The 16,418-nt window shown below is 54.4% G+C and overlaps 3 protein-coding genes across 3 annotated transcripts; 1 reads left to right on the top strand and 2 right to left on the bottom strand.

Annotated features, from left to right (window-relative positions):
- Positions 1-72: 72 nt before the first annotated feature.
- rhiE-0 (Rhamnogalacturonate lyase) lies at positions 73-1,885 on the bottom strand (the record flags this gene model as incomplete). The annotated part of the gene is made up of 2 exons (XM_032022351.1): positions 73-1,592; positions 1,660-1,885. 2 exons carry the CDS (start codon positions 1,883-1,885, stop codon positions 73-75), a joined length of 1,746 nt encoding a protein of 581 aa, XP_031892508.1.
- Positions 1,886-5,999: 4,114 nt separating this feature from the next.
- On the top strand, positions 6,000-9,051 carry CGGC5_v010721 (putative transcriptional regulatory protein; the record flags this gene model as incomplete). Its single annotated transcript, XM_032022363.1, has 10 exons — positions 6,000-6,166; positions 6,260-6,349; positions 6,426-6,948; positions 7,001-7,123; positions 7,174-7,186; positions 7,240-7,634; positions 7,689-7,756; positions 7,809-8,020; positions 8,070-8,239; positions 8,296-9,051. 10 exons carry the CDS (start codon positions 6,000-6,002, stop codon positions 9,049-9,051), a joined length of 2,517 nt encoding a protein of 838 aa, XP_031892811.1.
- A 4,495-nt stretch (positions 9,052-13,546) lies between these two features.
- CGGC5_v010720 (uncharacterized protein) lies at positions 13,547-14,489 on the bottom strand (the record flags this gene model as incomplete). The annotated part of the gene is made up of 3 exons (XM_032022374.1): positions 13,547-13,780; positions 13,839-14,260; positions 14,312-14,489. 3 exons carry the CDS (start codon positions 14,487-14,489, stop codon positions 13,547-13,549), a joined length of 834 nt encoding a protein of 277 aa, XP_031892812.1.
- Positions 14,490-16,418: the final 1,929 nt, after the last annotated feature.

Raw genomic sequence — 16,418 nt, 5'->3', positions numbered from 1 at the left:
TTTGCATGTCCATGTGAAATGTTTATATACAAAGCAATATATACAGCTCAAATTTTAACGTCTAGACATCATTCACCATTCCAGGACGATGCTATCCCAGATAAAACCCCTCCACGTCGTGTTCCTCGTCAGCTGGAATGTGACCTCGTTATCCTCCCCCGTCTTCAGCAGCGCCGCGGGCACAGGGAACTCGAAAAAGCGCCACTCGCCGCCCAGCGTCGCGCTGCGGTACACGGACGGGTCGTTCAGCAGGCCCGAGGTCGAGTCCGCGCCCACCGCGCCGCTGGTCAGGTTGCCGACCTGCTGCCCGTTGACGAGCACCACGCTGCTTGCCCCCGTGGAGTAGCCGCCCAGCGAGACGATCAGGTTCGCCGTCTCGGACGCCTGTGCCGCGGAGACGGGGAAGCGGATCGTGTAGTTGCCCTGGTGCGTCTGCCCGTAGCACCAGTCGCTCGGCGCGGACTTGCCGACTTCGTAGAGGATGTTGGCCGGGCAGGAGGCGATTACGGCGTGCGCGTAGGGCGGGTTGCCGCCGTGCGTGAAGCCGAGGGATGTGCGGTCGAAGGCGCCGACTTGGAAGAGGCGCTGGCGCTTGGAGACGGCCCAGTGCAGCGTGCCGAGGTCGGTTGTCTTCGAGTCTGTGACGGAGACGTCGTTGAAGAGGATGTGCGTGGTTACGTCCGCGAGGGCGCCCCCGGCGGACCAGGCTTGCAGCGCGTAGCCGGCTTCGGCGACGCGCACGTGCGGGATCGAGAAGGAGCCGGAGGCGTCGGCGTGGGTCGTGTAGTAGTAATCGCTGCCCATGTCGAGGGCGGTCTTGTTGGGGTGGTTGTCGCCGAGGAAGACGGCGGCGCCGGCGGCGGGGCGGCCGTCGGAGAGGAGGAGCTTGCCTTTGACGGTGCCGCGGGCGTGGTAGGCCGCGTCGGCGAGCCAGGGGTACGGCCAGGCGGCGAACTCGGTCTTGGCGCGGGCCTCGGCGTCGGCGGGGGAGCCGTCGTTGAGGTACCACAGCCAGGGTCCCCACATCTTGCCCTCCGGGAAGACGTCGACGGCGGAGACCTGGAAGTGCGTGCCGTGGACCATGTTGAGCTGGACGGCGTCGCCGGTGGCGCTCTCGCGGTGGACCATGAGTTCCTGCTTGAGGTGGTTGCCGTTGTAGTAGTCCTTGCCGGGGTTGATGTACCAGCTGCCGAACTCAGATCCGTAGACGCCGTAGGCGGTCTGGTTGCGGATGAGGTCGGAGAAGTCGTATTTCGTGATGTAGCCGGTGCCGTCGGGGGTCAGCCAGGTCTCGTCCTGGACCTTGTTCTGCGGGAGGTAGTCGGCCAGAGCGGGCAGCGGCTTGTCGTGGAGGGCGGTCTTGCCGTTGGGGAAGGAGGCGTTGTCGAGGCGCCAGAGGGTGCGGAACTCGCCGAGGGTGGGCAGGGCGCGGTTGACGAAGTACTGGTAGGCGCCGGGCAGGCCTTGGAAGATGACCCAGTGGAAGTCGCCGTCGGTGGCGGTGAACTTGACGTCGATGAAGGGGGTGCCGTCATGCGTGCCCTTGTGGGCGATGGAGGCGGAGGACCAGGCGATGTCGTTTGCCGCGCCATCTGGGGGTTTGTGTCAGTCGTTTTTTTTTCGATATGCGGGTAGAGTTCAAGAGAGGGAGAGACGTACTGTAGCTCACGTAGTGGCCGACCGCGTCGCCGACGAGGTCGCGGTCCTTGTAGTACAGCTTCACGCCGTACTTGAGGCCCTGCGTCATGTTCCAGACGTCGTTGCCGATGATCCACGTCTGGTTGTTGACCTGCTCCAGGAAGGGCTCGGCCTTGGCGGCCGGCGCCGCGGGCGCGCCGGAGACGAGACCCGTCAGGGCCGTGGCGAGGATTGCGGCGGTCCTCATCTTGTCGGTGAAGCGATCGTCAACGTGTTTGAGGTACGAGGTGGGCGACTGAAGACTTCTTCAGACGAAAGACAGGCAGCCATGGCGGGCGAGATGTCAGTATTTCAACCGCCCTTCGCGACTCAAGACCCCGAGGTTCCAAGCTTTGCATTACCCCGACTTCTCAACCCCGGATTGGCGTTCTTGCATGGCGAGCATGGTTCTGATTCCCCAAACGAAGGGGTTGAGCCGCACAGCCGGCACGTTTGGTGCCGTTTACGGTTCGTGCTCCTCACCGGGACCCCTCACGATTGACTCGCTTGAGGGCAGGGCGACAGGAGAGCATGAGGGGGAGAAGCTTTAGCTTGGCCTAGCTCGTTGCCTCATTGCTCAATTGGGTGGTTGGACGACGTCAGCTGTCGACGAAGCAAGGTTGCTTGACCCCCGGTTCTCCGCATTGGAGAAGATGGGGTTTGAGCGGCGAGCCGTGATGGGTGGAAAATAGGACCGGTGAGGTTTTTGGTTATGCCTTTCGGGTGATTGGGAGATTGGAGAGGGCATCTGGGGTCCGGGGATCAGCCAAGCCAACGGTGTGATGCGTCGATGTGGATTGTCCCGACTTCGGGGTACCAGCTGCCGAGATGGGTGCCTGAGCCGCGAACGCGATTTCGGGGCTGGGGGGAGGTGGTGCCGGGCTTCCGGGGACGGATATAAGAAATGACATCCGGAGAGATTGTTCCAAGAAGCTCTCGCGTCTGTCTAACCTGAAGCATTCTTAATCTTAAGAATGCAGTACAGAAGATGAAAGGGTAGACCGCGATGCTACCATGGTGATGGCAGACGTTCAATCAATCAACGCTTGTGTTGTGTACGACTCTGCACAACAGAGCACCACGCACTTTTAGAGTTATCTTGAAGTCGGGCCCCCAGCAAACATGCTGCATACGTTTGGCTTGGCACAAGCCCGGAGACAACTTACAAAAAGTGAGGTTCGACCCTCGTTCAATCCCTCGTTCGAATTGCCAATAGTGCAGAAAGCTTGTTTCCTCTACACGTGCAACGGCGAGGTCGCATGCAGCAGGCTCGTACCGTACGTCCCGGAAGTCCCACTTGAAACACTTGGTTTTCTGCCCAACGGCTTCACGGTGGTAACGGGCTCGGGAGGTTGGGCAGAAGATACTACCGAGCGGAAGAGCTGTGTTAAATGAGCGTGTATCAAGCAGAAAGGTTGATTTGAGCAGGAGAGCCAAGGATAACCAGGTGAATACGCTCGGAGATTTGACGGGAAATGCACAGAGCTCCGGGGCAGGACTGGGATGACCGATTACCTAAGGAGTGATTAGATCATCGTTGAAAGACAAGGCGCAGGAGGGGTGGCGCGTGGGGCACCAGCCACAGACACTGTCTTCGTTTAGCGGCTTTCGTTTTCGTATCTGCGGTGGTTCAAAGGCTGGGTCCCGCCTTCTACGTTGGCCATCTTTGTGCCTTTCAGGGCTGGTAACGTTTTCAGATGGGAGGTCTTTGAAGGCCACGATGTTGTCAAATCAACGCTCCGTTCTCAACGAGAATAGAAACGGAGCGATCCATTGTCCCAAGGCCACGGATAGTACCGCGCCGCGCCAACATCCAACGCCAGTGGCAACTTGATCAACATTTGGTCCCGTCCTATCGATCGCGCCGCGCACAGAGGGACCCCTTCCAGTCCCTCGGTCTAGCCCCTTCCCTATTCGCGTCTTGGCCAAAAGCTCGCCAACTACAAGTCCTGATATCAGACGGAGGGGACCACCGCAGTGAAAGATTGAAATGCCAAGACGGCGACGGCGAACATTGGATCGTTCGCCCGTCCCCGTCTGATGGAATGCAAAGACGACACTCCGGCGCCCGGTCATTGAAAGACACGGCCGACTCGACATCCGATGCAGCTCCCGTCCCCATTCATAAAAAGATCCCCATGTTTTCCTGAGAAACGTGGTGTGTGATGACAAGGGCCCCGCGGAGAAGCCATCAACGTATATTGTGGCTTACGCCCAATACGCCGTAGAGCAGGTAAATCGGTATCATCCGAAAGGAACCAGGATAATTAAAAGAGAGTTGTGTTTTAGTGCAAAACAGCGTCGGTCCCTGCAGGGCAAGATCAATGCCGGCGCCCTCCGCACTCCTGGACTCGACTGGGCTGGGCAAGCCACCACAACGGATCGCAACGCGAACGAAGGCCCAAGCGTGTGGACCCAATTCGTATCCAGCATAATTCATTATCATCTCCCATTATCTATCTGGTTGTTGACCTGCATGTGTACATGTGTATATCTCATTGGAAGAAAGGGGTCAGGCGGGTACGCAGACCGGTGGACGAGGACCAGGGTAGCGGGCGTACTCCGTACATGTCCGGAATAAAGAAAACAGGGAGGAGAGGGGACGCAGAGATATGAGATTGCGGGAAACAAAAAGGGCACATGGCTCAACTCAGCTCGGGGCGTTGAAAATGAAATCGTCGATCCGCCGATTTCTATACCCGTTTTGGCCCCCACCCAATAGTGCAGGTGCAAGCAAGGTACGTACGAATAGCACACGCTGCTATTCGTGTGCTCTCGGCGGATATCACCCTAATCCATTTTTTACGGCGTACGCAGTGGCCTTCTTTCCTACAGACGGTCCCGCATGACGTTAATCATCCATCATCGCAACTAAACTGACTCGCCGACAGCTTGCATATCCGTACACACACACAAGGACCGTCGAGACAACACTATGCACCAGCCGCATCCCAGTCCATGCTCCCAGGAGAACGGCGGGCGGCCACATCCACCACCACCGGGTCGCCGTCCCGTTGGAACTTCAGATGCTGTCCACAGTCCACCACCACCACCCCAGAAACCATCACCCGCCAGTGTTCCACCGGGGCGGTCGAGACGCGGCCGTTGATTTTCTATTTCTCCTCTGCCGTGGAACAGCGCCTCACTGCCGGTGCTGACGGAGGCACTTCCTAGCGCTCCAGAGTGGTAGCTACCAGAGAGACCCCTGCTCACGACCCCCAACTCCGAGGTCTGTGCTACACGCAGCTCTCTCTCTCTTCTGATTCTTCTCCTTGACCCAACGAGGGAGGCAGCTCGCATTGTCCACCTCTCCAAGCTTGGCATTTCTTCTCTCGGAGAGAGTGAGTCTTTCTTCAATCTTGCAAGCACGTGTGGACCGTTCGCCGTCCTTTTTACCCCCCGTCTCCGGTTCGTCGAGTCGCCCATCCCGGCTGGACAAACCCGCACCCCCTTACCTCCAGCTGGAGTTGGTTCGCTTCAGCTCGCTTCGTCCAATTCTTCAGTCAAAAGAGGACAAGTTCATCCATCCAAGAGACGTAACGTTTCCTGCCGAGTGGCCCGCAGCCCGCTTGACGCCATCAAATTCGCGGCAGACTGCAGTGCCGATCTCTGACGCGCCTCCAACAGCGACCAGCCGGTAAACTCTAAAAACGCACGCTTGAACCCTTTCAGGCTCAGGGGGGGACAGGCACACCACGGTACATACATGCCTACTTAACTTACTAAGTAGTAGAGGGCTAGAGCCTAACAGTTTTGGGCTGCTCAAATCTCAGCCAAATCTTCGAAACCTGGCCGAGATCGACGTCCCGGTGGTGCTTTGCTTCGCTCTGCTGCGGTGCTTTGCTTGATGGAGATACCCACTCTCGCGCCTCTCGCCCTCTTTGATTCTTCAACAATTGGAATGCCACCATCCAACACACCACCATAACCACCACGCATCTCTCGCTCTCTTTCTCTCGCTTGCCACCCACCCCCTTCACCTATAATCCTGCCGTCTGCCCAACCAACCCCCACGCCCTGTCACACGTCAAGCCATCGTCCCGGGACGCGGAACAGCAGCAAGCTACTCTCTAGCTGCTGATTGCTCGCTCCTTACGCGACCGGCTCCGTTCTCCGCGAATCCTTCGTGCCAATCACTAGGAGATCCCGTTCCCACCGATCGAAAAGGCAGTTCCCACATCACATCCCCGCAGCTGGCTCTCCGTCTGTCCAACCTGCCTGCCTTGCTACCTGCCTCAGACACAGGCCACCTTCGCCCGGCAGACGTCCATCGCCGTCCCAGGCCACCAAAAAAACCTGAGCAACCGTCGGCCAGATGCGCAATGGACCTGGATGAGGACGCCAAGCCGAACCTGATGGCATTGGACATGAGCGCGAACGCGAGCGTCAGGAGCGACTCCCTCAACGCGTTCGATCACCTTGACATGCAGCAGCAGCAGCAGGGGCCGAAAGCACCCATCAAGCGCAGAGCCCCAATCGCCTGCCGAAGGTTTGTCACACCCGTTCCACGGGAGCAGCCTCGCCTCGCCTCGCTCCCCGAACCGCAGTTGGAATGAACGAGCTAAGAAACCCGTTCGCGCAGATGTCGGCGAATGAGAAGCAAATGCATCCATGATAAAGCCCAACCCCCGTGCAAGTCCTGTGCCGAAGCAGGCTTGCAGGCGAGTGACTGGTACGGTACCGAGCAGCCGCCGCCGCCCTGAGAGCGACGATCCCAATGCGGCCACCCAGCTAACCCGCAACCACAGTGTTTTCCCGCAACGCGGCCAGCCAGACCTCGACCGCGAGTATCGGCATCCGCGTTTACGGGCCGAGAAGGCCGCCAAACGCGAAGCCGACAAGGCTCGTCGCAGCGCTGCCTCTGACGGCATCCCCCGGGGCCCAGGCGCACCGGGGGCCGCCCGGAAGCCCGCGGACGAGTGGGCCCTTCTCCCGCCGCTCCCCGAGATCATCGACGCCGTCCACGTCTTCACGAGCAAGTACTTCCAGCTCGGCTTCATCCCGAAGGAGCTGCTGCCCCAGCAGTTGCACCGCGACCACCGCTCCGTCAGCGTGTTTCTCGTGCTCGGCATCCTCAGCGTCTCGGCGCGCTTCTCGCCCACGCTAACTGAGAGGTACGGAGGGGAGATGAAGGCCGTCGACTTCTTTATGGAACGGGCGAGCAGCCTGGCGTTGAATGAGCTGTATCAGGAGCCCACGCTGGAGAGGTGCCAGGCGTTCTATCTGCTGAGTCTGGCGCAGCAAGGCAGCGGGTGGAGGAACCGGAGCTACGTACGTTTTGATGTCGGGATTGGCTGTTCGGTTCTGTGCTAATCCTCAATAGATTAACATTGGGATTGCCACGAGAATGGCCGTTCTGATGCACTTGCATCGGGAAGAGTTCTACAAGATGAAGAATCCTACCAGGGAGATGATCATCAGGGCAGAGTCGGCCAGGAGAACTTTGGTGAGTTCAGACACCGTTCCAAGCGATGATAGATTGCTAACAATGTGTAGTGGATGCTTCACAGTCCGTCATCCTAAAAGATTCCAACTTTGAACATGATATTGACATCTCTACAGGCCAGGATAACCTCCACTGCGGCGCCTTATCGCCCGTCTCCCTCGCCGCCAACGACATCACCGCCCTCCTCCCCAGCAACGAGGACGACTTCGCCAACGGCCGCGAGCCGTACTCCCGCGCAGCTCTCGAGGACACCCCACCGGCACGCGACAACCCGTCCCTGATCCACCAGCCCTCCCGGTCTCTATTTGCGAGCCTGATCCAAGCACACTACTACTGGGGCAAGGTTGCCCGGCGAGCAATGGCGACAATGAAGAGCGCCAACCCCTGGGACCCGACAAGCGAGTACGCGATCATGGCGAAGCAGCTCATGAACTGGGAGCACCAGCTTCCTGCGGACCACCGGTGGAGCATGGTGTTGTTGAAGGGGCACAAGACCGTTGGCGAGGATCTGGTGGGTTTTGCGACTTACGATCGTTGGGATTGGGGTTTTGGCTGACTTTAATAGGCATATTTGGGTGTCACGATGATTACGAAGCTGTGCAACATTGTTCTCCGGAGGGCGTACTTGGACAAGTAAGGGGTTCCTTCATGGTTCTGATAGGAGAGCAAGCACTGACTTGAGCAGCATCATCAAGACGGACGAAAAGGACACCCAACGCCGAAGCTTCTTCTCCCAAATGTCCGACGACCTCTTTCGCAACGTCCGCGAGCTGTACGAGCAGGTTGACGCGCAGTTCAGCGTCAGGTCGTCGGAAGAGGGTGTCGGGGCCCAGATGGCTTCCTTCTGCGTTTACAGTTGCGGCTTGTTTTCGACGTACATGGTCAAGTACAAGAACAGTGGGTAGCGACTAGAAGGTGTTCATGGGCATCATGCTAACTTGTCTAGTCTGCTCCGACAAGTCCATCGTAGCACAAGCACCGAACATGCTCCAGCGCTGCATGTCCATCCTGATCGAGTCCAAGCAGACATGGCCGCTCGCGTCGCGCTGGCTGGAGTCCCTCGAGCGTTTCTCTCGCGATCCCAAGGCTGCCGCGTATAGTAGCATGGCAGACGGCGTACGTTCACAACCCGCCACTCGTGATCTACGAACTCGCATACTGACAACTCACAGAATGACCGCACCCTACGCCCATTACATCCCTCGCCCTCCACCTTCAACAAGCCCCGCGCAGAAACCCCGAAATACCAGCTCCCCGTCCCTCTCCCCGGTCCTCCGGCGACGCCCCTCAACGAGAAGAAGCCGCCGCCCCTCCGCCACAACAGCACCAGCAGCAACACCTCCAACATCCTCCCCCCGCCGAGCCCGTCGCCCAGCATCCAGCAGCAACACCAGCCGCAGCAGCACAACACCCCCTTCCCGCTGCCGCCCCTGAACACGCCTCAGTTGCAGCAGCAGCAGTCGCTCCAACACCAACAACACCTCTCTCCGCACCAACAACCACCACCGCAACAACACATGCACCAATTCCACCACCAACAACAACCGCCTCCTCCGCAAAGACACCACCAACCGCCGCCCCCTCACCAGCACCAGATGCAACAGCAACAGCAGCTGCCCCCGGAGCTGCAGCAGCACTTCTCCCCGACAATGTACGCCCAGGCCCCGCCGCCGTACAGCCCCAACAACGGCATGGGCATGCTCGTCCAGGCCGCCTTCGACACCACCAACCCCATCGGCTCGCCGGGCTACGACCCGAATGTGGCGGTGTTCTACTCGTCCCCCGGCTCCGCGTCCATCACCCTCGGCCCCGGCACCGACGGCTTCGAGTGCGAGCTGCAGAGCTGGTTCGACGGCACGGCGCCAGTGCAGGCGACGAGCTGGATCGGGAACGGGGCCGCGGGGTTGGGATGGTTTGGGTCGAACTAAACCCGCCCTTCACGAAAGGGTGTGGTATATGACAACTTTCGACGTTTCTTTACAGTTATAATTAAGAGATAAGAGGGGGATGACATAAGGTCCCACGGATTTACAAAAGATGAGGCAGGCGTCTTAGACTGGGTTCCGCAACGACATTGGATTTATCTAGAAGAGATATGGGTTGCGCTTTTCTACCTTTTTCTTTAATATGGTCCGGTTATATAAGGATTCGGCGCGGCGCGAAAGAGAAAAGAAAATGAGGGTCCGCGATGGGGAAGGTTATTACACCACACACAACCCATTTGGTAGCGGCGGCGTTCTTCTTCTTTTTGTTTAGGCAAGCGAAGCGAGGCAAGCGGAAAGCGGTAACTGTCTTGTTTTGTCGGTTGCTTAGAGACGAGATACCATAGTGAAATTCTACGCCTTTTCTTTGACCTGGTTTAGGGATGTGTCTTGTGAAGTTGTGTGTTGATGTTGCTGTGTTGTGTCACTGCAGGCGTTTATAAGTCTGTTCACCTGGGTGCCTTTGCTGTTGATGTCCCATGATGAATCATTGTGTTCATTGTGAGACACGTCGTCGTGCTTTCGACTCGTGCAGCGATCCGCACTTTTGCGTCCGTATCACCGAGGTATCTAAGCTGCCCCTCCTCCAGGATCGATACAGGTGATAATGATTTCTGAGAACAGATTTCCGTGCTTTGTTTCGTTCCGGCAAAGGTTGAGGTATCATGGGCGTTCCTGCCCATCTCGGGTCGTGCTAAGCTCTGATGTACATCCCGTACTCACAACTCGGTATCAGCCCAGCTGGCAATTATTCCCTCCTGAATAAATCTTGGTAGACACCGATCAGGGATACATGTCAAAAGCACTCACAGAAGTTGGGCTTTCGATAAGAAAGCAGAGTCATTTTTGAAATTAATTCTGGATGCAGTTCTTTCCAGAATGAAGCGGTGGGCATCATGATAGATGTGAGGAAAAAGTAACAAATATCGGAGAGGTTTTCTTATGTGTACATGTCCTGTGTGCTGTGTATCTTAGACGTCATCAGTCATGAGCCTTTGATCTGCTGCAGCCCACGTCAGTATAAAAGCATGCCTTTGTGTGAGTGGTATAGTTGAGAAAGCAGGGCAATGGAAGCGAAATAGATATCAAGCTCGCAATTACTCATCGGCCTCTGGCTCTCACGTCTATTTTGCCAAGCTGATCGTCGATGCCCAAATTCAGTCTTTGAGTTCTTTGAGTCGGTATATAGTCTCCGCCAGCGTCTTCGTCGTGTGGGTGTCGTGTACGAACAAAGACCAAGAGGCGCACGACTTCGAAGGCAGCTGCACTCTGACGCTTCTTCCTGGGGCTGCAGACAAGCGGCTTCTCTCGGGTCGTATCACCCAAGACTTCATCGTGCTTCAAGTGATGACTGCCGCTAACGCCACTCCTGGCTTGCGTCTTCGCTGCCTCTTCAGGATGTGGTTCACAGACTGTTATTTATATTAGCTCTTTCAGAAGCCTTGAGGCTCATCTGTGGTAGCAATAAAGCTAATATGAGGTTCGGGCCATGGCGCCGGGAGGACGCTTCCACGAGCTTGATGTTCGAGCTGGATGTCCGGTATAAGAAGGTCTCGGGCGGCCCTGAGTGTTCCGTAATAAGACGGCAAATGGCGAGATACGATGATGGTGAGATGGATATGATGATGGCGCGGTCTTCTGGCGTGCGAAAAGAAAGGCTCTGAAATGAACAAATATTACGTCTATAGATACCTAGTATAAGGAGATAAGTCTGTCCTTAATCATCATCCATCATCCGCAGTGTACTGAGAGTATTCTACGTTATGTATTTAGATCATGAGAGAACGAAACCCAGACCACATTCCTGGGACTAGGAAGCCGCTCCGAGGCTAGATTGGCGTTATTTGTGCCTCACCAGTGTTGTAAGAATGAGGACTAATGGCTTCGGCTACGCTCAATTACTAACCTGCAAGAGCTCCTTATTTGTGCAGATGGATATGGGACTTGGCGATGGGGTGTATTTATAGATGGGCTGGCTGTTCTTTGTCTGAAAGATTCTTGGCACCGTGTTCGATTTACCACGAGGCGAGCGTTTCGACAAGTGTAGAATTCAGACCAGTATATGATCTATACCAAGCTCTCTGGCTACTGCAACTGTCCCGTAACAAGACGGCAAATGTCGCAGCTGTGCGATGATCAGCATACGCAAAAAAGACACAGCCCTCTTACTTGGGAAACTTTACTTTGACTCACATAAGTTGTTGCATTGATCGTAGCACCATTCTTATCTATCAGTAAATAGCGTACGTTCTTCTCATCTGTCGTCTGCCGCGTCTGAGGGGTATTCTGCACATATCTCTTAGTATTCACAGAAAAGAGGGTCGCGAAGCGTCGTGAAGCTGCAATGAAACACAGCTTAATTCAACGTTACTTAACAAAAGAGTAAGATCTGTAATTTCATGGTGAAGTATTCCCAGCCCAACTTCATCAACGGATCTAGGAACACTGCTGCCAGATCACAAACGTGGATATAAAGAAGCCCCCCGGCCATTGCAGTTGTCCCGCAACAAGACGACCAATGTTTGCTTATGATGGAAACACTCATTTTGACTCAGAGAAGAAGTCTTCTTGCAGCATCTGAGGAGCTACGTCTGGCGCGGTGGCATGTCTGGTCTAGAGGAGGCGAACCCTGCCGCCATTATTATTTGGCTTCAGCACCGTCGTAAGATTATTCTGCCCCACACCTCGCAATAAACACGGAGCAAAAGCTTAGATCATGGTGATTGGGTTGAGAAACCTCTGCGAGTCGAATCGTATGGATGATTGTGCCTCGCCAGCAAGGCTCAAGAATGAGGCACGCTATCTCTGGCAAAGATCAACCACTTCCCACAGAGCGAGTCAGATACAGTAGATTTGAATGGGAGTCACCGATGGGCTATATTTATAGCTGAGTCGACTGGCGCAAGTTCGCATAATCTGCCCAACCGTTGTATGAAATAGGAAAGTTCGAGTCAACAGTATCTACACATACTTGAAATCATTGCAATAACTGAGCTGTGCTCTTGGCAACTTGGCCAGAGAACACTCTCTTCATATAGTTTTCCATCGTGACTTGAGGAGTTCTTGAGCAACAGCGAAGAATCAACCGGCGGTTGTTGGATATGGAACTCATGGAGCGCTTGGAATGTTGTTTTGAGCGAAAGACTCGCACAGTGCCGACTTCGGAAACATCGGACAGCTTGTTCAGCTCTCGTTCTGTGCAACTCTCATCGCCGGCTAGCTTACACTTCTGAATACTTCCACGGAAGACGTCAACGACGGCGCCAGAACCCTTGGTCTGTATCGCTTATTTTCTGCGTGACAGGAACACTGAGTGAAAAGTCAAATGACTTCATCAGAAACCCACTCACGGGTACCGATCATGCTCCTCGGTGAAAATATCCTCTTTTGGGTAATGTTTCTTCTTTCGTACGAGCTAGGGAATATATTTAATTAGACAACCGATTTTAGATGATGCATCGGTTGAGTTTATTAACGAGACGATCGGGGCACGTTTTCATAATCCATCCAATGTTATTATTCAACAAACAGGTGGGGTCAGTGGTAGTGATGTTCGTCGCATTCACCCATCTTGCGCACCCATCTTGCGCACCCATCTTGCGCACCCATCTTGCGCATTGACAATTGACAACTTGAGTGGAGAACTCTTCCGCCGCATATAAATATTAGAAAAGTCATTGAGTAAACGGCCAAGGCAATGGTGTTCTCGATGACTGTCAAATGTTCTTCATGCAAGCGAGGCGCATCCAGTCTGAGTCATCTTTGACACAATTGAGATCATTCAGCGCTTGATCTGTGCCACTCGACATTGCCCACAAGTCTATATCTTTGAATACTTCGCCAGAGATCAGGAACAACAGCTCCAAAACAACTTGTCGTCGTCTGTCATTTGTCGTGCGCCTGATGACTGCATTGTCTGCGAAGGCTGGGCTTTTGTAGATTCGGATGTTGCATCAGGAAACGCCTAGCCAACGAGTTTATTCTTCTCTGCCTCGCTCATAGTTCCCCTGTGACACGAGTTAATCAGTTTAAATACCATTCATTATAACTGGAGTCACACACTATCTCGTCCGAGTGACCGGGTGTTGGCCAGGTCAGTGTCTGGACTTGTTGCACTTGAGGTTCCGATCATGAACGATGCTCAATTCAGTATCAAGTTGCCATTCATTGACACTCACTCGTTCTACGGTTGGACCGTGTCGGAGAGAAAACTGTAGGATCCAACTGCTTCTTTAGCAGTCTTACTATTTAACATGCGAAACGATACTCTATGTGCCAGACTTGTTTATAACCTTGAGTTCTGTGGGCACTTCTTCGACCAGAGGTCCGGCGCTGGAGCTTTTGCTGTCAACCCGTGCGTGGAGGCAAAAGTCCGCTATCCACGAGAATCCGAGAACTGTCAACCGACTGCGTTATCCACGTTCAATTCCTTGCAAGTCATTCAATGCTGACGGTACCACTTCTCGCCAGATCCTTCAGGAATCTCCTCGCGGTCAAAGGTCCAGAAGTCGCTCGAAAACCTGCCCGCTCGCTCAAACCAAGCGTCCGGGAGGTCCTCGGGGCTCAGTTTCATGAGGCCGTTGTAATTATCGGCATCCTCGACACCTTGAAAACGTTTCACGGCGAGGGAGTCAATAAGCCAGACAAATGAGCCAGCCCACAAATCATGCCGTGCCTTGTGGCGAATAAGTCAGCATTTCAGGGATAATGTTTCTGCCAAAATAGATACTTACGCGTCTCTCGGAACGAGACACCATTTCCAACGACGGTGTCTCTTCAGGCAGTGCGGCGAGTGTGCGAAGAGAAGCCTCATCAATGACCAAAAAGTCGCAAAACCTCGTGTTGTCACGGGGGTCGAGATCAGCGTTTTCGCCAACCGCCTTCTTGCGCCAGTCTTCGAAAACTTGTGTGAGTGATTGCATGTCTCGTTGAGAAGTATCCTCAGATAGATTTAATAACTTCAAGTCCTCGAGAGTTTTGTTCTCAACAGGTTCGAGGACGAACCGGCGCGCGAGCTCCTCATTTATTTCGCCATTAGGCTTGTTCTTGATGAGTCGATTTCCATGGATGAAGTACTGGGTAATCCAACGGTTGAGCTTCTGCAAGGCGATAGACCAGAGTACGTCAGACTCTTGGGTGTAGACGACGCGAAGGACTACGGGGAATGTGAGCAAAATGAAAGTGTTGAGTCATAAATGTAATATACCAGTGTATCCCCATGATCCCTCCGCGTACGTGACGCCTGACTGCCTGCACCGGCCCATAGACCAGAAGAGCTCTTGAACCCATCCCATGGCCTGAGTGTCCTTGTCGCGGTTGCTTGCATGACTGTGATATTTGTAAAACCCCGGGTCAGGCTCGGGGAATGTTCGTTGGATCGACATCGTGAGATTTGAGGGCTAATCGCGCTTGCAGCACGACAACCTCCAGAGTAAATCTCGCATGAATACCGTCTCCCAGATTCCCGCAAGATGCCGCGATCCTCCCAGAAAGGACGCTGCCATTTGAGACGGTTGGTGAACTCGACCGGCATAACCAACCACCGTCCGAAGATGGTCCGGCGCTGCACCGGCGGGTCTCTCGGCCGCAAATGGGCCGGTTCGAAAAGAGGGGTCCCTCTTTCCCCTAGACTACGAGAAACTCGGTTTAGCTTCATGTGCGCTATATGCACTAAACGAGTTCTCGTCGTGCATCCGAAGCTTGTTAATAACTTGTACAGGTCATGAGACGGCATGAGAACATGCTTTCCCGTAAGCACAAGCTTTGCATTTCGGTAGGGCTGCACTTGGTTCCTAAAGCCGTCGGCACCAAGCCGACTCTTCAAGATTGACCTCGACTCCGAATCTGCGACTCCTGATCCAGCGCCCGCCGGGAGGCTACTCCAAATGGACCTCAAGTTAGACTTACCCGGCCGGCATCGCGGACTCGACCACCGCCTAGACGACATTAGGCCACTTCAAAATACCCTGAACGGCGTCGTACTCGTCATTTAGCTCGCCCTCTGCATGCCATCAATGCATCATGCAAATCACCGGCAGTTCGTTCCAATGTGTCTGAAGGGCCAAAATCTTTGGTAAGAAAGTTTCGACAAAAGAGTCGAAGGGGAGTGCGAAGCGAAAATTCGCCGAACATCGCTTGCCTAGATGTGCATAACTAATGGAAGTGAAACTAGGCGCTTTGCCTTTATGGGACCCGACCAACTCGCGCATATCCAACAGTTCACGGATGAAGCAGCCGTCTTCCGCCTCGCCACTCTGCCTTGAGAGAGTTTGGCCTTGCTTAGATCTCAGCTATAATCAAGAGAGAATTAAAGTTCCTCCCGGCGAAGCATTAAGTTCCTTCAACCTGCCAGGGACTTGAATCGCTGACGTGATGATCAGATGAGTTTGTAGTTACGACGCAGCCCCCGCGGGAAAAGACTACGGCAAATTTACCCTATTCGCGGGCCCAATTCTGGAAACACTACATGGGCACATTTTCCTGTGCCCTCTACTGGTTAAGGAAAACAGTACAGAACCCCACATGTTCCTGCTGGCAAGCAAACGCTCTGAGCATCAACATCACTTGAAAAGGTTCAACTGGGATCAGGCGAACATCTCCCAAATTGCCTTTTGTCCCGGAGGTCCTTCTCCATACGCAATTCTGTGGACGAGACTACCAACAAGCTTCCACTAGACTCCACGCCCAACTGCTTAAGCAATCTCGTATTCTTACTACTATCATTGGGCAACCGCGATAATACCACAATGGATCCGCAATGACTCAGTCGCATATGTATTGATAGCTAGGAGAGACAGTCCTTGACTGCTGTTTTCCCTTTCAGCATTTGTTAGCGTTGAGTCTATCATAGTGCTGCGTGCCCCCACAAGCCGAAGATAAACGAGGATCTCTTGTTGGGCTCGACAATTGGATGTCTCCTTGTCAATCTCCTCGAACCCGGCCGTCATATCTATCTCTAGAATAGTGTAGGAACAATAGAGGAGGATCCGAGCTGTCAATTTTCTCACATCGCCTCCTTATTGACGAAGCAAAATCTTCTCTGTCTTTTAAACATGAAGTGGCTGATGGGCTATTCTCGGCTGAACGCCGACAGCGAGCTGGCATTGCCGCTTGAAGCTGAGAAGTCATCTGCTTCATTGAATCGTTGGATGTCAAGTTTTCGTTCGAACCCGGTTGAGTTTGTATGGCGCTTCACATGTTATTTCATGTTCATCACCGGTGCTTTGATGATGGTGACAGCTCTGAGATCTGCCCCGTCAGAAAGGTACTGTGCTGCGCAGCTTAGTATTTGGTGTAAGTGTGATGAGCTCTTC

Source organism: Colletotrichum fructicola, assembly GCF_000319635.2.
Source record: "Colletotrichum fructicola Nara gc5 chromosome Unknown KSG_Nara_v1_contig06, whole genome shotgun sequence".
Taxonomy (NCBI): Eukaryota; Fungi; Ascomycota; class Sordariomycetes; order Glomerellales; family Glomerellaceae; genus Colletotrichum; species Colletotrichum fructicola.
This window is presented reverse-complemented; position numbering and strand designations above follow the sequence as displayed.